The sequence below is a fragment of the Pangasianodon hypophthalmus genome, chromosome 8, assembly GCF_027358585.1.
Source record: "Pangasianodon hypophthalmus isolate fPanHyp1 chromosome 8, fPanHyp1.pri, whole genome shotgun sequence".
In the NCBI taxonomy this organism is placed as follows: Eukaryota; Metazoa; Chordata; class Actinopteri; order Siluriformes; family Pangasiidae; genus Pangasianodon; species Pangasianodon hypophthalmus.
Genome location: NC_069717.1, coordinates 14,059,955 through 14,083,187, shown reverse-complemented (window position 1 = coordinate 14,083,187; position 23,233 = coordinate 14,059,955). Strand labels below are relative to the sequence as shown.

Below are 23,233 nucleotides of genomic sequence, written 5' to 3'. Positions count from 1 at the left end.
GAAGGCCGTATGTGAGGAAATATGGCAAATAAAATCATCACATGATCGGTACAAATAATGTGATATGTTTGACGCTCTCATGCAATCCTGGGTGGATGCCAGGCAGTAGAAGAAGCAGTGGTGGTATACAGAATCATAAGGCATGATCTACCCTCAGCCAATAATAATAACATTAATAAGTATAGGGAATAAAATACAAATGTTCCACAGAAAATCATTATAACATACTAGTAATAGGGGGAATCTGACATCTTAAACCAGAACCTTCTTCTTCTCCTCTGGCAGTAGATCTCCAGTATTTTTTCGGCTGTGACCTCAATATCCATATGCTCAGAGTGTAGATAGCTGTCTAGTAGCAAACAGAAAAGCAACAATCCCCCCAGCTATGCCTCTGGTGGATTTAACAATTCAAAGGTAGGTGCAACCATAGGCTTTTCTTTGTTCTAATAAAATACTGACCGAACATACAAAGTCACAGCAAGATACGTAAACTGAGCAAATCAAGAACTAGGTACCAAAACAAGTACAAGGTGTGAAGCATAAACCGAATAACATTGACAGTTTAACAGGCTATCAAAACAACAGATGCTAAGCAACTAAGGGGAGAAAATGTAGAATGTATATATGGAGTCAGTGGGAAGACAGAACAGGTATGCACAAACACAGGAAATGAGTGGAACAACAGAAGAAGTAGTTCAAAAATACATGGGAGGGTGGCCTCTGGTCACTTGGTGGTGACCTGTGCACGCAAACTCATAAGGGGGTCCTGGACCCCTGGACCCTAATGTTTCTCTGGCCAAGTGGAGAAGAAGGGAGGGAAGGGGTTTACATAATTGTGAGTGGACATGAACAGGAAGGAACAAATAGAGGATGAGAATTGGAAAAATAGGCTAGCAGCTTTGAAGGGAATCAGCTGAGTCTTATCTCCTCTCTTCTGATTGATTTAGCTGTGAATTGTTGCTAGGCATCTGAAGGAGCCCCTAGCGGCTATAGCTTTAAGTGGAAGGGTTGAATAGAGAGATACAAAGCATGAGACAGAGGAAGAGAGAGTATTGTATGGTTCAAGTGAGATAAGAGAATTTTAAAAAAAAAAAAATCTCACTGGGTGTTAGTGGTTCATTGGGAACTGAACGGCTTTGTAGTGAAATTGTCTTTATAATGTCCAGTCATCTGCAGCCTCTTTTATTCACGTTTAGTCCTGAAAAGGCAGCCATTTTTTAGCTTCCTTTTCTAGTGCATTTATGCAAACTGTAGTTCATTAGCACAGCAAAGCAGATCTACTTCTGGAGTCTGACTCAAATCAGCACTTTTGTGTAACTCCAAGCATTTAGAAGTATGGTACACGATGAAAAACCAGGGCACAAGCCAGGATTGATTTTTTTGGGTTTGTCCTTTCATGCTCTCAGCCTTGCATTTTACAGGAAATAAAGAATTGAAAGTTTAGGCATCGACTCAGGTATCACACAAACTGTGTTGTTTTGCTTTGTTCCATTTTGCTGAATGTGAACAAGGGTGCCATATCATAAAAGACAGATACACCCCGCACCCTGCTCTCCCATGTCTCACCTAGTTATTTTTCTTTTTCCCCGACACCCTGCTCTTACTCACACTTTTAATAAGCCACTCCAGATAAATCGTGCTGGTGAAAATTACAAATGGAGGAGAATTACTGATGAGAGGCGGCAAGGAGCATGATCTCATCACATAATATGAAAAGTTGCATGTGGTGTAAATTCAGAGCGGGAAACATTAATGTGTGAGAAAACTGAAGAGAAACAGTGTCTAAAAAGGTGAGTGCAATCTCATGTTCAACAAAGTTCCAGTCCACTGGCAAGATGACCAAAATTGGATCATTAAATTCCACATCTGTATTCTTGTGGAGGGAAGGGAATGAATCTCGCCTGCTTTTTTTTCTCCAACACAGAAGTTCAATTATGGAATTGTAAATGAATTAAAGAAGCACAAAGCTATAGGAGAATGTGTTGAGCAGAAGAGTGCACTGTGAGTATGTGTGCATTTGTGTGTGACTATGTGTGCTGTAAATCTGTGTGTTTTTCACAGTAAGCTCCAGCAATAGCCTCCTCATTCGCATTCTGTTTGCCCTCGCACTGCTCCACTGCGTCTTTATCTCTGTCTGCGGGAGACACAATGGCCTACCGCCAAGACCTAATGGACTTTTGGAAAACAGAGAAAATAATATATCACTGGGGCAGCGGGAAGGAGAGAGACAAAAAGACAGACAGCAAAGCCTTTAAAATGTGTCCTCTAGGCCTGCACTTATCCAAGAGAATGGCCAGATCTGATCTGAAAGAGAGACAATCCACCTGCCCTCACCCTGACTGACTCAGGCTTTCTTTTCTATTCTTTCTAGATTTCCTTCTCACTTTCGCTTGCTGCCCCACACACACACACATACACACACACACATACACATACAGTATACACACCCACCCCTGTGTGCTTGGGTTATTTGAGGTGAAGCAATTTCTGGGACCCATTTAAAATAATTTGGCAGAAAATATTTGAAGCATGTAATGTGATCGTGAGGAAGTGCTTTTTTCTTCACTGTTGCGTCTTCTCTGTTAAATGCTCAGGTGTCAACATGAAGTTACATTTACTCAGTGGAAGTGATATAATTCAATTCAACTCACTTGGAGTTAGTGGATCTGTTGTGTAGTCTAAATGACTGGAGCTGCACTTGTCATTCATATCTCATTTTTTGAATTTAAACTCTGCCTGAAAGACTTTTGCATAAATGTTGTGCTTATTATCACTGTATGCACAAAGTCTATGTGCTATTTAAATTGTTATAATGACAGAGTAAAAGTGACATGTGCTATTAAATAAGGCAGAACAGTAAATACAAGTACAATAATTAGCACACAGTAAATCTGAATAGTAAATATCTAAGTGTCCAGAAGTGGCAGTAATAAAGTGTCGCAATGCTAGATGAAGGACTACTGGCTGTTAAGTAGTCTGGCTTGGAGATAAAAACTGTTCTTCAGTCTGGTTGTCTGTGATTGGATGTAACAGAAACGTCTGCCAGACGGCAATGTCGCAAACAAGTAGACAATGAGCAGGGTGAGTGCAGTCCTTAATGATATTGCAGACCTTCCTCAAACAGTGTGTTTGGTAAATGTCCTGTAAGTTTGTTTCCAGCGATGAGCTCTGCTGTTCACACCACTCTCTCAAGAGCTTTGTGGTTGGACGAAGAACAGCTGCCAGTGATGCAGCCAGTCCAAATGCTCTCTGTGGTGCAGTGGTAGCAGTTTGACATGATGACAGAGGAAATGCCAAACCTCTTAATCCTCTGCAGAAGTAGAGACACTGATGGGCTGATCTCACTATTGTGTCTGTATCGGGGCTCCAGGAGAAATCCTCAGAGTCCCACCCCATTGATGTGGATGGGAGCATGACCCCTTCTCTGTGACTTCCTGTAATCAACAATCATCTCCTTGGTCTTACTGACATTCAGAGAGAGATTGTTGTCATCACACCCTGTTGAAAGTGCTCTGACTTCCTCTCTGTAGAATGTCTCGTCACCAGTGGTGATGAATCCCAGGATGGTTGTATCATCTGCAAATTTGAAGATGATGTTAGAGCTGTGCTTAGCAGAGCAGTCCTAGGTGAACAGGAAGTACAAGAGGGAGCTGAGCACACATCTCTGTTGGGCACCAGTGTTGAGTGTGATTGTGGAGGATTTAGTGGCTGCCAATCCTGACCACCTCAAGAAGTCCAGGATCCAGTTACACATGTGACTGTTAAGTCCCAAGGACTATAAGAGGTTGTTGGAGAGTTGTGAGGGATTCGCGCTCACTTGCTGGAGTTTGCTGAAAAAAGTGGCATGCCTGAGCTTGGATTAAGTGCAAGCATTACATTCAGTGTCAATGTCTGACAGATTGATATAATCACAATAAAGATATCTTAAAGCTTATCTTAAGGAACAAGGTAAAATTATGAACAATGCTTATTTAAAATGAACTGAAAGCATAGCAGATAAGTGCTTGGTCAGCTTATCCTTAACACCTTGGGCATGTTTTCTTTACCGGAGAGCTCATCAACAGTAACAAAAACATGGCAGTTATTATATTAGATCTGCAACTCAAAATATCAAATTAAAAGCATGATAAAGCCAATATGAGCCATGAACACATTGATTTAGTATCTTATGGCTTCATTAAATTGTGCACACAATTAATTGTTGATGCACAGTATATAAAAATGTAAAATGCTAAATAATAGGGCTATTTTTTAAGCTGCTGAGGTGGAAATCTTATTGTTAAATTAGCCCAAGTGTTGGCAATTAGTCTTTTTTTATTTTTCATTTTTAAATTATGTCTTGCTTTTATGTTGCATCATATTACATTTGACAGCAAAGAAAAACGATGCTATCTGCTTCTTTTTTATATCCCTGATTATTTTATCCCTGATGATTTTTTTTAACTTTTGACTTAAATTGCCAACTCTGAATACAGCCCTTTATCATTCTTACATTCTAATGTGGTGACATTGATTTAGAGTTGTAATCAATTTTTTTTGACTGGATCTACATCAGAGGCATCCTGATACAAGAAACAACAGAGACACTACAAAGCACTTCTGTAAGTTGCCCAGGATAAGAGCATCTACCAAATGCTAGAAAAGTAAATGTACATACTGCAGTGTGTGTGTGTGTGTGTGTGTGTGTGTGTGTGTGCTCGTGTATGGTTGTGTGTGTGTGTACACTGTCAGCGAAAAGCTTTTGAACACATTATATTTTAGCATGTTGGTTTAAATGACTACATTTTAAAAATCTTATCATGGTATAAGTGAACTGAGAAATGTTAGAAATTGCTTTATTTTATTGGAACAATCTAATCTAAGCAGTAAAGGCCAAAATCTTTATCACTCTAATTAGACATCACATATTTATGCTTTACAGTTAATATTAGCACTGCCTATATCTATAGACTTAACAGTTTTATCCTCAAAGTGCGCCTGCCTTTAATAAAGCACTGATTAGGATCTGAAAGCAAGTAGTTAATAAGTTCCACAAAGATTTCAGTTTCTTTAGCTGCTATTCTGTATCATTTCATTTTGTCTATGGCAATAATAGTGATTAAACTGTGATAAAACATAAGAAACTTTTAACTGGCAGTGTATGTCCACGTGTGTGTGTGTGTGTGTGTGTATTTGTCAGTGTGAGGTAAGGGGATCAGTGAGGTTGAGGCTCAGGACTACATGCCTGTGAAGTGTGATTGTTTATGCGTGTATCTGTGTGAGGGCGGATTTGTGTGTAGTAGTGAATACTAGATAGCGTGTCTTGAATTTATGTGAGTTGGAAGCCTGTGTATGTTGTTTCCTGAGGGAAGCATGGCTGCTTTTTCCCGGAGGGCTGACGACTCCTGTGATCTGTGCTTTGCTGTCATCACTTTGACACACAGGAGAGAAGAGTGGGGATGACTTTGACCCACTGCAGCACAACATTCTCTCTTCAGTAGTATGAGCCATATATTACTGATGCACATGAAATCTGCAGTAACTGGGTCATAGAATTTTGCTTTTGCGTTCTGTTTTTGTTTTCTTTCTTTGCAATGTCAATCATTGCAACATATCAATACTAAGATTTACAAATCAGACCAGTCACTGCATCTTGTCAAGCTGCAGCTCTTTTAACCTCATCAGACATCTAAACATGCTTTCTGGAGAGCAAAATTGCTCAATTATCCATATCTGACCTTTCATATTTCCTTGATTGGCTGGCATTCCTCTACATTTATACAGAGAAAGAAACTAAGCCATGTTTCCTTTCTGTAAGCACAACCAATTGTGGTCTCATGAACTCCCAACTCACATACGAATCTGGAATCACTCAGATGCAATTAGTATTGATATCTTAGAAAACTCATTTCCTAGAAAAACCTTATTTAAAGAGTCCAAAGCTATAACGGGTCCCTGGAAGCTGACAACAAAATCCGTTGCACTAGTGGGTAGTTAATTTCTCCATTTACAGACCATTTGGAAGTACAGACCATTTGGAAGTGCTCTCACTGGCCGTCTCAGTGGAGGGCTGGACAGACATTGTGCTGGTGCCACAAAACTCAATATTTGCAGACGTGAATTGAAACAGTGGCTGCAGATGAGTATGTTGGTGATCTTGCAATCTTAGCTACTGCTGAAATCCTGCTGCCTGAATCTTGCCACCCATGCATACACACCCCATCAGTTGCCTTGTCATTTGTCTTTCTCATTTATTTGAAGGTATTTTCACATTGGGCCGTATTCAGAATTGAAGAGTTAAGGCCAAAAGTTATGTCAATATTTAAGGTTCCTCATGTTCAGAGATGGGACATACTGTTTCTTAATGTCTCTGAGCCCGATCTCCTTTGTGCAAAAAAATGTTTTTGTGCACTTTAAAGGGAAGATACTATTAATTAATCAATTGTGCCATATTTATGCAGTGAACAATGGCCTTGAATGACACTTTGTAGTTTTTTTAAATTCATTTATAATGAAAAACTCACATTTCAGAGTGCCCGATTGTGGTTACATCAAATTGTGATGCAGTGGCGCTGGACTTAATAATGCTCCTCTCTCAAGCCAATACTGTGCAAGAAATGGACTAAAGTCCAAGGTCAGAATTGTGCATATGTGAGAAATGACTCAGTTTTCAGCAAACTCCTACCCAACACTTTCTATCGCACATAAGTCTGTAGTCAGATCTGAGTTCTGAATACTGGTGCGTGCAATTTTGTTATTAACTCCTCACTATGCTCTCATAACTCAACTCTAAACATGGCTCATCATGTGTTACAGTTTTACATAGTAATATACTCTTTATACTCACACATCTTTTGATGTGAAACATTTGTGTAATTCCTCTCGGACTTGTCCCACATTGTAGTTTAAATGGATATGGTTTGACATTAAAAGGGCAGGAAAAATTGAGCCTCTAGAGATGAATTGGGGTGAAGGGCCCTGTATATGCTTTTCTCCAGGGTCCAGGACATTTAGCCTGAAACAAATTGAGGAAGCAGCAGAGGCTTGGCAAAATGCTGTCCATGTCAAATGACATAACCTACAACACAGATCCTGCAGTACCGTATATTTAATAACCCTTTAAAGCAGCAGGAATGACACAAAGTAGAAGAACGCACTGGGGTCATAGTGCTTTCCACCCTTAGTTTAAGCTTACAGCAATATGTCCATATTTGTTTTGTTTGCAGAAGTCCTTTGTGCAGTAGCTTGTAAGAGAAACACTCCCGGATCATCTTCCTTCCCACTCGCCCACTGTTGAGAAGGATTATTTATTACTCTAGTGTGTTAGCAGAAAAGATCAAAGAAATACAGAGGCTTATGTGTAGACTCATTTTCAAGGCCAAATTTGCCATTATAGTTATTTGTAGTCTTTCATTTATTAACAGAGTACACTTGAGAAGACAGAGGGCCAGATGTGCATATATAAGGAGGTGCAGCACATAATGCAGTCTGATGCAAAATGCATTCACAATGCATGTGAAATTAACGTTCAGTTACTGGCTGTAACTCATTACACACACCATTCCTACTAAAATGGTAAACGCACTCTGCATGAGGAGCAAATTGCAGTTTAAAAGCTGCCGTGAATGGTGGAAAAATTCTGCCATAGAGCATTCAAAAACCTTAAAAGAGAGTAAATAAAGAGGAAATTATTACTTCTTAATACCTAATACTACTTAATACTGAAAGTCACTTCTGTATTACATTTTTCTTGTGGTAGTTTAAATGAGGATGAGGATGAGGATGGGTTCCCTTTTGAGTCTGGCTCTTCTCAAGGTTTCTTCCTTATATTATCTCAGGGAGTTTTTTCCTTGCCACTATCACCGCTGGCTTGCTCAATAGGGATAAATTCATTTAAAATATACATACATTTAAAATTGATATCTTGAATGTATTTATTTCTGTAAAGCTGCTTTATGACAATGTCCGTTGTTAAACGCGCTATACAAATAAAATTGAATTGAATAGTTATTAAAAATGTGTTGTTAATGTATTAAAAATGGTTGACTGCAGCTTCTTTAACATTCAGAAAATAGTTAATCTCACAAAGTCTTGTTTAATATGATGAATTTCTTTGTTAGATGTAAGTAAAATGATGTATATGTTTGTGTAGTATGGCCAGGGTTGCCAGATCTGCAAAAATCAGGCCAATGGACAAGCATCACTAAAGGATGCAGTTTCCCTAATAGTTATTTCACAAAGAGCCTAAAATGGTCTAATTATTTTGTCATAATTGAACATATAAATGAGAAGGAATAAACAAATAATAACAATTCAATAGTATCCCATTTCTGTGGGAAAGCCAAGCTCTGAGAAAGCAAGCAAGGTGTGGATATACATCTTGGGAGATGGACATACTGTAATCATGCACAAAACTGGGTGCCAGTAATTGGCCAGAGTCAGCCATACTTTCCATTTCTCCACCCAATTTTGCACTGGCTGTCCTCTTTTTTGCACGATGCACAGTACATAAATTTCATGTTTAAGTATGCCAGTGTCATACATAACACGCAAGTTATTTTGCACAGAATGTGGCCTGATTATGCCTAAACCATGGGCAAACAACTTTGTACATCTGGCCCTGAGGCAGATTTACAGCTCAATATTCAGCTGCTTGCCACAGTCACCAGTTTTTTCAACTAAATACAAGAGGAAAAAATTTTCGTACACTCTGCTAGACCTGTTGCATACTGTTTCAAGCTCCTGCTTCCACTACCAATTATAGAACTGTGTTCTTTTCCCACGCTGCCAGTAAGATGGCTGACAAGTTTATCAAAACATAGCAGAAGAATTGTAAGATGCCAGGGTTTTTTCTTTCAGTTCTACTGATATAAGGAACATCTGCACAAATGGAAAATATAAATGTCTTTTGATTGAAAAAAAAAAACGAGTCTTAGAAAGCAGTTTTCATCCTTTTCCAAACAAAAGCTTTTAAGAGAATTAGCTATTAACTATTTGCTCTTAGCCAAGCAAATTAATTATTCTTTTATGAAGGGCATGCAGCGAATATGAGGCGTGACAGTAGGGCAGTTCCACTGCAAGACATGGTTATCAAAAAAGCTTGGAATTTATATTTTGCATCATCAGGACTCAAGTGTCATTTTTAAAACAATTTATGTTGTCTTATATTAGTAACGGTGTTTCGGTTCTAGCACAGTGAATGGTCCTGGACTGTTTATGAAACATCTGTCCTTAATTATTCCCTCTCCCATACCAGCTTGTGTCTTTGAGGAGATGTTTGCCAATCTGCATATGTTATATGATAAACTGTTAATTGCTTTTCTTTAGTTTTCTAAAAGACATAAAACACTAATGACAGCTCAAGGCCACTTAGGGAGGAGGAGGAGCAGTACAGGAGAGGAAGTCTTCACAGTTCTGCTTCTCTTTGTGTGTTATTCCACAGAGGGCCTGTTTTGAGAACCAGCCATTTGTGTGTGAGCCTTCCTTAGAAACACACTGCTGCTCAACCCTCCTCATCCAAACACACCCAATTAAAGTAACTCTATTCTACTCTATTCTGCTAATAATTCACTCCTCTCATTTCTCCTACCATGAGTGAATAAGAAAGGGAAAACATATGCAGAGTGATGCTGCATTATGAAAGTATAACCAAAGGACAATCAAGTTTTGGACAAATGTCCTGGGGGTTGGGAGGGTGGGGGTTGGGGCAGTTGTTGGAGGGGATACCCTGCATGTTTGGGGTTTTTCACACATTCATTCATTCATCTTTCTATCGTGGTCAGGATGGTGGATCTGGAGAACGTACCAGGAACACTATATATCGGAATACACCCTGGATCCCCATGAACTCACACATCCATAACCTCAAACCTAGGGGCAATTTAGAATAGCCAAGCCACCTAACAGCCTGTTTTGGTAAGTTGGGAAGAGTTTCATTCAGTATCTTTTACAAAAAAGGAGGGAGAAGGACAGGAAAAGTGAGTAAATAAGCTGTGTCATTCAGTAACTCCTCAATACGAAGATGACAACTTTTAAATGCAGGACCATTAATGAGAATTAAATCAATGATTCTGTTGTCAAAGGAGCAGCTGTGGGAAATTAGGGATATGGCTCTCTTTAGCTTGCTTTAGTTATTGTTTTCCACTAATTCTTCGATTTCTCAAGCCAAAGGGAAATACAGACTTCATTGTCATTTAAGAGTACATCTTACTTTTATTTTAATAATTGATTAAAATCAGCATACTCAGGCACTTAACTTGAATTTCTGTGGACTTGACTGTGGACTTTCATATGGAATTGGAGAGGGCTAGATTTTGACCTTTGGGCCTGATTTTGGGATATATTTGAATGCCGATTGGCTGGTTTGTCATGCAAATCTGGCAACCCTAACCCCCTGGCATCCTCTATAGAAGTCAATGTAAGTCAGCCAATTATAGAGTATTCCAGTTCCATTCATCAATTGGATCAAATCAGCCTTCTCATAAATATATTGTAACCGTGAAAATACTTGGTATATTCCAAAGGTGGCAACATCTACAGTTTAGCTGTAGCATTTACAATTTTTGGATGTGAAATGTGAAAGACGCATTTGCTTCTGATAGCAGTTTGACCTGTGAATTCACAAGCCTCAGTCTCATGAGCAAGTGGGTGGGACTTTGGTCTCTTTCTTCAAAGGAGCTGTTCATTATTAATTAGCAGTCTCACCAGACTTTTTTCTCATAGTTTTCTTACTCTCGCTTGGCACACATCTGAAAAACATAGCTTACTAGTCCACCCATATACATTTTTGAGGCAAAATTCTCACTTTTTCTCTCTCACATTGCCTGCTAGGTTATTCTTGTTAATAATGTTGGCACCTCTGCATATTCTTATAATATATTTAACAATACTGAATTTTGAGAAGATCGTATTCAATGGAGGACTGTGGGTAATACTTAAATTTTAATTTATCAACTCCCACATAGTTATGCAATCAACTTTGGTGTTTAATACTGTATACCTCATTATGCATGAATAGAGTATTGGTGGGCATGAGACCTAGTTTTCTATGCTTTATATAACTAACTTTATACAGCTAAGGTTTAGCTAAGGACAGACTTTTTTTTTTTTAGAATACCACCAGTGGTGTCTATTTGGTTCTATGCATCATCTTTCCAATCACGTAGTACACATCTGCACCCCAAAAGCAATTCTGCTTTTGAAAAATCAGATTAGCAAAAACAAGATGAGATTGACTTTGACCTGGGGTGTTAACATCAGACCTTTAAGCCTTGAGACTTATTAAAATAAGACCACCAGAAACACAACAATGGCTGGCTGCCTCACAGGGTGGCTGGATATTCTTCTAGGAGAAATGTCCTTCTTTGTTAACTAATGTGCACTTGTGTTCAGCTAATATGGTGACAGTGAAGCTAATTTATTTTTGCTGATGACCTTTTAGTACACCTAATGAAGGGTGGTGTAAACACAAATGTCAGTGTATTAAAACAAAGGCATGCATTGGTTATTGTGATACATATCATCAGAGATGGTTACTAATGAAGTGCAATTACTTTGTTGTTGTACTAAACCTGTTAAAGAATATCTTACTCATGTGGCACGGGTCTATACCTTTTCTTTCAGTTAGAACTTTTGACTTTATCTCAATACAAAAATGTATTTTTTTTAAAAAAAAAAGCTCTACTTTTTTATTCAGTAGAATTCATGAGTGTAGTTACTATATAATCCATACATTTGTTTTGCGAGCCAAAAGGTCTTTTTTTTATCAAATAGCTTAAAATTTCTAATAAACACATTTAAACAGATGATACAAGAACAGTCCAGTGATTGTATTTATTTAGATAAATGCCTGTTTGTTTGTCTACAAATAAGTACAGTACCTTTTACAAAAAAAGGAGGGAGAAGGACAGGAAAAGTGAGTAAATAAGCTGTGTCATTCAGTAACTCCTCAATATGATGATGACAACTTTTAAATGCAGGACCATTAATGAGAATTAAACCAATGATTCTGTTGTCAAAGGAGCAACTGTGTCACAGAACATGGGAAATTAGGGATATAGCTGTCTTTAGCTTGCTATAGTTATTGTTTTCCACTAATTCTTAGATTTGTCAAACCAAAAGGAAATACAGACTTTGTTCTCATTTAAGAGTATTTCTTACTTTTACTTTATAATTCACACAAATAAATCTTTAAACACTGGCCTCTACAGGGACGATTCATATGGTTAATTCATTCATAATGTCATATCATATAATGTCATATATGTGTACTATTTAATATTTAATGTTGCCCTCGAAGGCCATTTCACAATTTATTGAGTGAATAATCATTGTCCAAAACATGTTTCAGGGTAAAGTATACTGTGTTTACTTCAAACTGTCATACAGAGACACTGGACTTAATAATGCTCTTCACTGGAGCCAGTATCACAGTTTGTGGTCAGAATTTTGCATAAATGAAGCACTTATGTTTTTTGCTAAACTCCACACCCCGTGCAATTCCTGTTTATCTGTTCAAGTAGTGCATAAGTCTGTAGTTACATCTGAGACCTGAATACCGATGTGCACTGTTTTGTTATTAACGCCTCACTACGTTTGCATTACTCAACTTTGAATATGGCTCTTTGACGTTTGATTTTGACCTTTTCCTTTTAAATATTTCTGCTTTAAATATGGTGTCTGTTTTTTGCATAGTCGTTTCACTAATGGTTCAACATAAATAAAAAAAGATCCGCCAGGTTGCCACTCGGGAGATTGCTAGTTTCAAAAGCTTTGACTTCACATCTTTATGAGTTCAGGACACTAATTAGCTGAGTAATTCTTCCAGGCTCACACTAATCACTAGATAATAAACAGCTTTGGTTTAATATATAGCTACAGGTAAAAAATAATGTTGTATTTAAAGTGTTGCCTGTAACATGTATGTGTTTGTATGTTTGTGCATGTGTTAAACAGCTTTACTGTAGGGATGATGAAACTCAATGTGTGTGTGTGTGTGTGTGCGGGTGTTCCCCTGGAAAATACTGATGTGATTAGGATGTGCACAGCATCATTTGTTCATGGGAAAATTGCTTTAAATTACCTTGGCACAATTAGAATCAAACCGTCCTGATTGCCATGACTGCAGGCTGCACCACTGTCAATCCGAGACCCGCTTCATCACCCTCTTCTTAATGTGCTCTGACTCAAGAACTAGCACCCCACTCTCTCTCTTTCTTTCACTCTTTTTCTTTTTGCCAGACCTCAAGGTATTTTGCTCTGTGTCATGGTCCTCTGGTTATGTTTCCTTTCTGTGGCCCAGACTCCCTCTAATGCAGCCGTGGCTTTTGTTCTACCTGCATATTTTCCACCCTGGCCTCCTGAGGTCAATTGAAATGAAATCGATGGAAACTGCCTCTGGTATGCCTGGATGCACTCAATTCGGCCTCAGGTCTTCAATTTAGTGTTCTTACACAGTCACTTAGAGAGCAGGGAAGGAAGCATGCCTACAATTTTTGTGTTGCTAGAACATGTGGAATTAGGCTTAAAATAAAATAGTTCTCCTTCTTGCCAGAGCAGGTTGTTAAATGGGTTTAGTTGTTAGTTGTTAAAAGGGTTCATCTCATATGACATCAGTCATAGTTTAGCTCAGTGGTTCTCAACTTGTTTTTAGCTCTGGACCCCTAGCATATTCTACCTGATCCTCATGGACCCCCAACCCACCCACCCCCCTTCCCCCAAGTATTATTTATATATTAATATATATAATTATAATGTATATAATGTATAATAATATATATAAGTAGTCTACACTACACATTTTCATAAACCAACAAGTGTTGAATTTAATAAAATTTCAGTTCAATATTAGACTCACATTGGTTTAACATTAACAGTGACATTTTTGTACATTGACATTAAAATTTCACATTACACATTGATGTACACATTTCTTTTTAACCACCAGTGTTAAACTTGAAATTGAAATCTTTGCAGCCTGGAGTGAACAGTAAAATGTTCACACACTTTATTGCTAACATTACGCTTAATTCGATTATCACTCTGAATTATGATTTGTTTATTTAACCCATCGGTGTTGGACATAATGCAAATAATGCTTGCGTTAATAATGGCATGGTGAACATGGATGGAGGGCACACCAGAATGAGCTGCAAATAACTAAGCATACAGGGCAATTTAAAAAAAAAACAGTAAGTCTGCAGCTTTTCTGAAATTTAATGGGCCTAAAAAATGTACTTAAATTATATTTTGAAATATTTAACAAAAATACCACTCATACATGTTTTTTTTTTTAGAAACAATCCCACGACCCACTGTAATTATTCCACTGTGGTCGGTGGACCCCTGGTTGAGAAACACTGATCTAGTGTCAGAAGTTGTTTAATCATAGCAAGAGCTAATGCACTCATACCTTGGAAGTTACAGCAAAGACGAAAAGAGATAAGACGGCAAATGTGGATGTAGACCTAATTTGAATTGCTAAACTGCTGATGTTGTGACTGCTGTAGTTGCAGAGGTGTTGCAGCTCCCTCTGTCATGAGAAAATTTGAATGAATTTAAATCCGCTGGGGACTCGGCTTGAAGAAGCTTTTAAATCGCATTTTCATATCAACAAATTGACAGAGTAGTACATAATGACCTGTAGCTACATGCTTGAGCTAGTCAGACGGTGTGCAATAAGTAAGATATTTATGCTTGCACATTTATGCATCGGCCATTTATGCATGTTTGTACTTGGCAATTTCTCTGAAAACTACTCTGTCTCTCTCTCTCTCTCTGATTTCTTAAAGCAGCTTGATTGCAAACATGTGCAAATTTTATGAGTGGACCACGAAAATGTTTAAATGTCAGATACATGCCTTGGAAATGAAATGAGGGCGTTTTTCTTTCTTTTTCTGCTTACATTTTACTTAAGCGAAGCAATAATCATTAATCTTATATTAGTATCAGATCATTTGAAAATCCCAGGTCATGAAGCGTTCAAAGCAACTTCACCTGAGATCCAGATATGCTGTAAAAGAAGCCATAGTGTCAGGGCCCATTGATTTTTGCATAAAGCCTAACCTTGAAATGTTCTCTTTGAGGAGAGAGGACTTCTTTTACGTGAATGGCTTAAGACAGTACCTTACATACTGCAAACTAATGCCTGTCATTCTGTCTGCCGGCATGCAATCAGTACGGTATGCATGCTAGGCAAAGACGCTGATGAAACCAGACTGAAGTCACATGGTTTGGCTTTTAGAAAAGGAACATTCACGTTCTTTTCTTTTTCTGCTTTAACCTTTTAGCCCTTTAAGCTCACAGGTTATTATGCAGCTCTGCATTATATAGCACAATAAGGAAAATAAGGGAAAAATTGTGTTGTTATGAACAATACAAATCTAAGTTTAATTTAGGATTTGATGTTATTTAATAATATAAGAGACAGAATGAAATCAGCAACAGGGTTAATGCGTGATTACTGATATGGCCATGTTTTTTGTTTTTTTAATCTCTACTACCATCCTAGGAAAGTGTGACATTTTCCTTAGCTGATAAAATTAGTCCAATTACCTTTTGTTTTTTCACCGAGTATTCATAACCTTATTATAAGTCATTGGCATTCAGTTAATGGAGATAGAGGACCACATTGTGTTCATGTTGAAAGCAGATGTTTTCCTTTGCAGTAGCACACTTTTCCCTCTGCAGTATTCTTACCAGTACAGTCAGCACCTGTTTGCATTATTAGAAATGAGTCTTTCAGTCTTCCCATTTGGTTTTATAATTCGTCTATCTCCATGCATATTTACCAGACAGCTTGTCTTTGAAAATAATTATTATTTTTTTGAAAGTTTCTCATTAAACCTTGTTGCCTCCCCCCCCTTTCTCTCAGGTAAAGTACGGCCGCTTTGCATTTGTGTGGGATGCAGCTGTGCTGGAGTATGTGGCCATTAATGATGAGGACTGCTCCTTCTACACTGTGAGCAACAATGCACCAGACAGAGGCTATGGCATTGCCATGCAACACGGCAGCCCTTACAGAGACATCTTTTCTCAGAGGTACCATACACAAGCACCCACACTGCTCCCTATAGAATCTGCCACCTAAAATCTTTAAACATGGGGCGAATACTGATTTTCAGCAGCATACATGCAATGCACAGAATATATGGTGCCTTATCAGCAGTGAGCAACTTTTAGCAAGGCCAGAAGGTTGCTCCCTGCTTCGAATACTTCTAATGGTTTGAGAAATGGTGCCAGTTTGCTCTTGTATCGTAATGCTGACCTGCAGATTAGTAGAAGATATGATGTCCACAAATGTAAGCACAAATGATACACTCGAGGCTTGATTAACTTCAAGTCTATTCTACAACACTTTTAATCCAACACCATTTGTTATTGATTGCATGCAGTTTATCACTTATTAGGCCGTATACAAAAAGCATAATATTTGGCAAAAATCTAGGCCTTAAATTGTTTTAAAAAGTTTAGTCTAATTTTCATTATACCACAGCACTGCTGATTTCTGATTGGAGGCTGATTTTGAAAGTGTTGATTAATTTACTATAACAGCATGGCTTTGACAGTAGTGTGGGCTGCAATTCAAATCACAGGTTTGTATCTAATAATAAACAGATTTTAACAAGCATGTTATCTAACAAAATATGGCGAAACCTCCCGTAAGGAGACTTTTATTTTACATTTTGAATGTGTCTCCAGTGTCATTACTTTGTAAAAGCCAGAGGAAATGCTGTTCATTTACGTTTTCTGCCATGGGAAAGTCTAAGCACAGAGGCCGTTGAGCTTTATAGCTTCTTGGAAATAAGTTGCATTTTTCTGTTTTATTAACTTCAAGATATAGTGAGGGAACTTCTGTTTATACTACTGTAATTTAAGTGATAACAGGAGCTAACTTGTTTTGATGATGGTCCACAACATTCCATGTAATTATATAAACAGATTTAAAAAAAAAAGTATGACTTCGTTTTCAAAATAATACCAAGAAAATTTAATCACTACCAAATTGCTGTGGTATAAGATAAAGACTGGAAAATTCTCAGCTTCGGTTGGTAAATCCCTGACATGTTGCATCTAACACCACCTACTCTGCTGATTATTTTCCTTTAACAGCATGCACTGTCATGTTTTATTTAATTGATTCTGATGAGACCAGACACTGCCATAATCTGTGATAGTTCATTTATCATTGCTTTAGCCAAAATTGTTTGGTTGTGGTTCCTTTATCCAGAACAGTGCAACACAGTTTCCCAACCACACTCTAGCTTATATCAGTAATGCTTATTTGCAGAAGCAAGGTTGGTATCCTATCCTCTCTCATCCTTAAACTGACAACCACTGATAATTTCAAGCAAATGCTACTTGTTGTTTATTAACCCTGAGGTGACAAACACCCCCCTGTTCTTCAGTTTCATAAGTCATGAAGAGGTTAACTCTTAGGGGAACCCTTACCAACGACAGCAGTGAGACCAAGTATGAAAAGATATACAATTTCAACATTATCTCTAAAACAATGATAGAAGAATGAAAAGGGTATGTTAGTGTGTCTCATGCAGATTTGTCTAAAGCTCAGACAAGAAAAACAATTAATTTATTTATTTAAAAAAATACATACATGCACACATACAGTACATACATGCATACATACATAGATACATACTTTTTTTTACCATTACCTTTCTACTAGTAGTTTTCAGCATTCATATGTATTTGCAACATTTCTAAAATGTTTTTTTCTGAAGAGTTTAGTCACTGATAAAGTTTTATTGTCTATTTCACTCGAAAGCCAGTTTGAAATTTGGTAATAATGTTAGAGGAAGATGAAAATATTTAATAGAGAATATACGTAGTGCAGTGTCCCAGGGCTGTTATTAATGATTTCAGTAGTTATGGATTGCCTCTTGTGCAATCTTCTCCAGTTATATAAGCATTAACTGAAAGGAACCGTTGGCTAAGAGATAGTTAGCGGTGAGTTAAAAGTACTTCCTGTACCTCTCTTTGCTGCACAAGGCTGGATCAGTCTGGAGCTGAAAGTGCTCTACTGCGTGACTAGGTGTTCATAAGAAAATGTAAATTCTGGTATGCTTGTGTATATATATAACTGCATATATGTGTAGATGTCAAAGCAGATGTGAAAAATGAAACTAAAATGTCTCTGAGGCCCTCTAGTGGCTGGCTGCCAGTCGAGTCTTATGAACACGCACCCAGTTTCCATCACACATCTGAACCTCTTGACATTTCAGTAGCAAAGCCATGTCTTTTTGTGCTGTAAACTGTTCTAACAGACTCTCAGCAGGGAGTTCTTTGCAGTTTTTCCAGCATGCTGCTCATTTTGATGTCTAAGCTAGCTTGTTGTGCTGATACTATAACCAGCAAACCAACGTGAGTGAACAAAGTGATGGCATAAAGCAAGGCAGCTAACACTAGCTACATTTCGTAACGGTATCTTATTGACTGTATGACCTTAGCTAACACTCGAAGTAGCTTGTTAAGGTTAGCCAGTCACTCCTTTTTGAACAAACTCCATCAACAGAACGAGCAGAGCATAAAAGAGCACTTCTCCATTCAGATGGGTAACTTATTGCAGGTGTCAGATAGATGAAAATCATGGAGAGTAGTGATTTTTTTTTTCCTCATAAATTGTGTTGTGCTGAGTGTAAATGTTGACTGCTGTTTTCCATTATAGTTTCAGTTGGTGCATTAGCATTGGCATTAGCAGATTTACATAACATGTTAAATTAGCCAATGCCAGCTAGCTAGTAAATGGCAGCTCAGTCAGGCATGACTCAACGTTCTAAAATCGTTTTGTGACAACAGTAAAATCAATATACTTGCACTAATTATATGACTGCATTTTAAGTTGCCATCTTAAGTTCAGGGAATCTCTCTGAATATGCACTCTCAGCATGAAGGAAAGTGTCCACGGCCAATATGGGCAGGCATAAGGCAAACCCGATGTCCAACCAGCAGTGCCCATGATCTGCCTCCAATTTTGACCTCCTGTGCAAACTCAGTCAAGATGGCAATGTTCAATTCGACCAGATTTAGGCTTCAAAACCGCACAATGGGAGTTGACTTTGCAGCCTGTTGAGAAGTCATCTAAGCTGTGTACAAAGGGTGTTAATACACATATCTGAATGGTTTTTGCTAAATTTTTAAAAAGCTCCTCATTTCTGTAGGCTTTTATACTGTCTTCTAATTTACATTTATGCTAATACAGTCAGTCATTTTATTCTGTCTCACTGTGTTTTGTCCTCCTTTAATTTTTGCTCTCATGGCCCTCTCCACCGGGAGTATTTGGACTTTCTAGACTGTAATCAAGATGGTTTAGTTTGCATTCACATTCAATGCTTTAATATTTAGCTTTTGTCCTGCCCTAACGGTGGTACAAGTCTCTCCAATTAGATTCAAAATGTCTTAAGAATTATTCAATTCAGTTTGCTGATGCTTGCAGAAATAGTGGTTTCCATTATCTGTTATTTCCATTTGTTCAGTGCTTTGAATTCTTACAAGATTTGAAAAGAGTTGTTCATATCTTAAGTTCCTCCCAATAAGTTGGCCTTTTTTAATTTGTTTCTGTTGGTATGTGGTGCCCTGTGTTGTCTGTAATGGAGCTAATGAAAATAAATAAGCTATTAATTGACAGTCATGTTTACTTTCTTGACGCTACTATTAGTGCATTCTTGGCCGCATGGAGAGCTGTCAGCTCTGATTTTAATATAGTGTAATGTGTGTCCTCTGGAGTTCCTGAGGCACTGGTGAGGGAGTAGATGTGAATAGATGTTATGAGATTGTCTGTTTGAAACTTATGTTAAGTTCAGAATTTACTGCTACACCTACAAAGGGTCAGTGGCTTTTTTAAGGTATTTAGGAGACAATACTGTAGCAGCACCATTTCTTTAGGTTAAAGCTGCTGTTTGGCTTTTCATATCACAGCAAGGCTAAATTCTCTGTAGCCCAGTGGAGCATGTTTGGCTGAGTTGCCCACTTTAGCAAAGTTCCTTCAGCAAGGTCAGTGTTGTGTTAGCTTGTGAAGAAATTCAGCAGCTATGATAGCCATAGAATCAGCCGTACATTATCCTAAAATATTTGGCGCACACACAAGATTGCTATCATATTTCGTTTAGAAGATTTATGTTAATTGTGAATTGTTTATGGTACCAGAATAGGTATGTCCCATTTGGATACACAGTCCATCATAAAGACAGCTGTCTTCAAAAATCCCTTATTTTGAACAAATTTGAAGGTGCGTCATATGTGACTTTCTTGGACTAGGCAGTCCCATCGCTCTGCTCCATGAAAGCTGGGAACTGTTGTTCTGACTAAGGGATATTTTCAGCAATGTAATAAAGTCTTAATGCAAAATTGCCATAATTTTCTAAACTGTGACGAAAGGTTTGAGATCCGTAAATGTAAAGTTAAATATAAAGGGCTATAAACCAGGAAGAGGACTGGGTAATCTGGCCTATAATCAGAAGAGCATCTATGTAGGTCTGTATGTTATTTTCTTGATCTTTCTGCAGTAATAGATTAATGTGTGGGCTCCATATTCTGCACCTTATATAGAAATCACTGTGTCTGATAATGCCGGGGTTTTGTTTGCCTATTTTTGATTACTTATGCTGATGGAATAAGGAAAAGACAGTTTCTTGATGGAAAAACTAAAGTTATCTTGGCAATCACACAAAAATTGTGTTTTTGCCTAATCAATCACTGTAAAAAAAAAAAAAAAGAAGAAGAAAACACACACACTTAATGAAAAATACTGCAAGTTCTATGAGAAGGAAATCAACAATGTCTTGACATTTTTTGTCTTGACATTTGGAACACAAATGTTATAAATTATTTTGCTGTCATTAGAAAACTTCAGTATCATATTTGGAATGAGAAAAAAGTATATATCTACACTCACAGAGCGCTTTATTAGGAACACTATACTAATACTGGGTAGGGCCTCAATTCACAGCTTCAATTTTTCATGGCATGGAAGATGTGACAAGATGTTGGGAACATTCCTTAGAGATTCTGGTCCATGTTGACATGATTGCGTCACACAATTCTTGCAGATTTTTCAGGTGAACTTTCATGCTGTGAATCTCCCCTTCTTCCACATCCCAAAGGTGTTCTATCTGGATTCAGTGACTGGGAAGTCCACTGAAGAACACTGAACTCACTGTCATGTTCATGAAACTACTTTTGAGAAGACTTTTGATTTGTGACATGGTGCATTATCATGCTGGAAGTAACCATTAGAAGATGGGTAAATTGTAGCCATGAAGGGATGCACATGGTCAGAAACAATACTCAAATAGCCTGTGGCATTCAAGTGATGATTGATTGGTATTATCGGGCCCAAAGTGTGGCAAGAAAACATTCTCCACACCATTACACCACCTCCACCAGGTTGGGTCCATGGATTCATGCTGTTGGCACCAAATTCTGACCCTACTATCTGTGTGCCTCAGAGATTCATCAGACCAGGGTACGTTTTTCCAGTCTTCAACACTCCAGTTTTGGTGAGCCTGTGCCCACTGCAGCCTCAGCTTTCTGTTCTTGGCTGACACAAGTGGAACCCGACGTGGTCTTCTGCTGTTGTAGCCCATCCACCTCAAGGTTCAACATGTTATGTATTCTGAGATGCTTTTCTGTTCACCACAGTTATACAGAGTGGTGATCTGAGTTACTGTAGTCTTTCTGTCAGCTGGCCATTCTCCGTTGACCTCTCTCAGTAACAAGGGATTTCTATCTGCAGAACTGCCACTCACTGGATGTTTTTTACCTAGATCATTCTGGGTAAACTCTAGAGACTGTTGTACATGAAAATCCCAGGAGATCAGTAGTTATAGAAATACTCAAACCAGCCCGTCTGGCACCAACAACCATGCCACTGTCAAAATCACTGAGATCACATTTTTTCCCCATTCTGATATTTGGTGTGAACATTGCTTGAAGTTTCTGGCCCGTATCAGAATGATTTTATGCATTGTACTGCTGCCACACGATTGGCTGATTAGATAATTTCATGTTAATAAATAAAGTGCTCAGTGAGTGTATGTGACTAATTTTTGAAACCAGGTGAGTCAAATTGTAGATAAAGGAAACACCGACATTAATAGGATGTTTATACATTGTCAAAATAAGTAAGGTACACATAGCAAAACACAGAAAAAGGTTGCACAACCTCACACACCGTCACTGAAGCGCATACACACACTCAAGAGAGTGTGATGTTAAATTCATTTTTACCAAAGACATGTGACATGTATGTGTATAATCTGGAAAATACTGGGAAAAGATTATTTACTTTGAAAGTACTGAAAAATAATTGCATTTCACTTTTAAAATTGTATGAATTCTGGTTATTGTTTTTCTTTATTGTTACTTACACACTCAAGGTTGGAATTCCAGTCTGACACTGAGTGTGACATTTTCTTTATCACTATATTTCTTAATTTAGATGGTGGACCAGTATTGATTGAGGTTTATAAGACTCTAGAGGAAGAGAGGAAGAATATTGGTTTTCCCCTCAAAGTCTAACATAGAGGCCAAGGTTAAGACACAAGGAGTTGAATGTGGTTCAAATATATTTATTTCCAGGTTATGACCAGTAACTTGGTGAAATCAAGTCCATTTATAGCTGTTACACTGTAAAGGAGGGATGGAAGGAGTATTTTCATGAAGCATTTGTCAATTGTTAATCACTACCCATAAAAGTTATCTGTATATTGGGTCATTTGACCAGCTCACTGACTTCATCAACTTTTATACTTTTGTTTTACCAGTTAAGAATTTTACCAGTTAAGGTCAAGATTAACTACGAGGCAAAAAATCCCAAAACTGGAACACAGCCCTGTGTCTTTTCTTAGTCCCAATGGTAAATTCTTTATAGTTTACAAATACAAAATGTATTATAGATGAAGACGATGGCATTCAGGCACTGAGCAGACCACAGCGAATAGGGATGTAACTGAACAAATACATTCTTCAGAATGAACAGATAATATGTTCTAAACAAATACATAAGAGGTGAACTAATCCTTTTTTTTCCCGTGGGATGCAACCAAAATCCTGCAAGAGCAAAAGGTTTTTATTTCTTTGCAGGCACATGCAAGCTGTCAGATATGAAGCTCACATAAGAAGACCACATGGCCATTAACATGAATGTGTGGTGCTGTGCGATACATTTACTGTGTTCATTCATTCACCCCTAGTAACTGGTAATTTGGTTAAATTTTGGAAATAGAACCAACTACCAACT

General features: G+C 37.9%; 1 protein-coding gene across 3 annotated transcripts in view; it reads left to right on the top strand.

Moving 5' to 3' along the window:
- The window catches only part of grid2 (glutamate receptor, ionotropic, delta 2), a 392,977-nt gene that overhangs the window by 353,819 nt on the left and 15,925 nt on the right, over window positions 1-23,233 (top strand). For all 3 annotated transcript variants that reach the window (XR_003403097.3, XM_026919491.3, XM_026919501.3), the window contains exon 14: window positions 15,851-16,017. Coding sequence is in view for 2 of the 3 variants with exons in the window: in XM_026919491.3 (XP_026775292.2) it covers window positions 15,851-16,017 (167 nt within the window). In the remaining variant the exon portion in view is untranslated. The remainder of the gene's footprint in view (window positions 1-15,850; window positions 16,018-23,233) is intronic.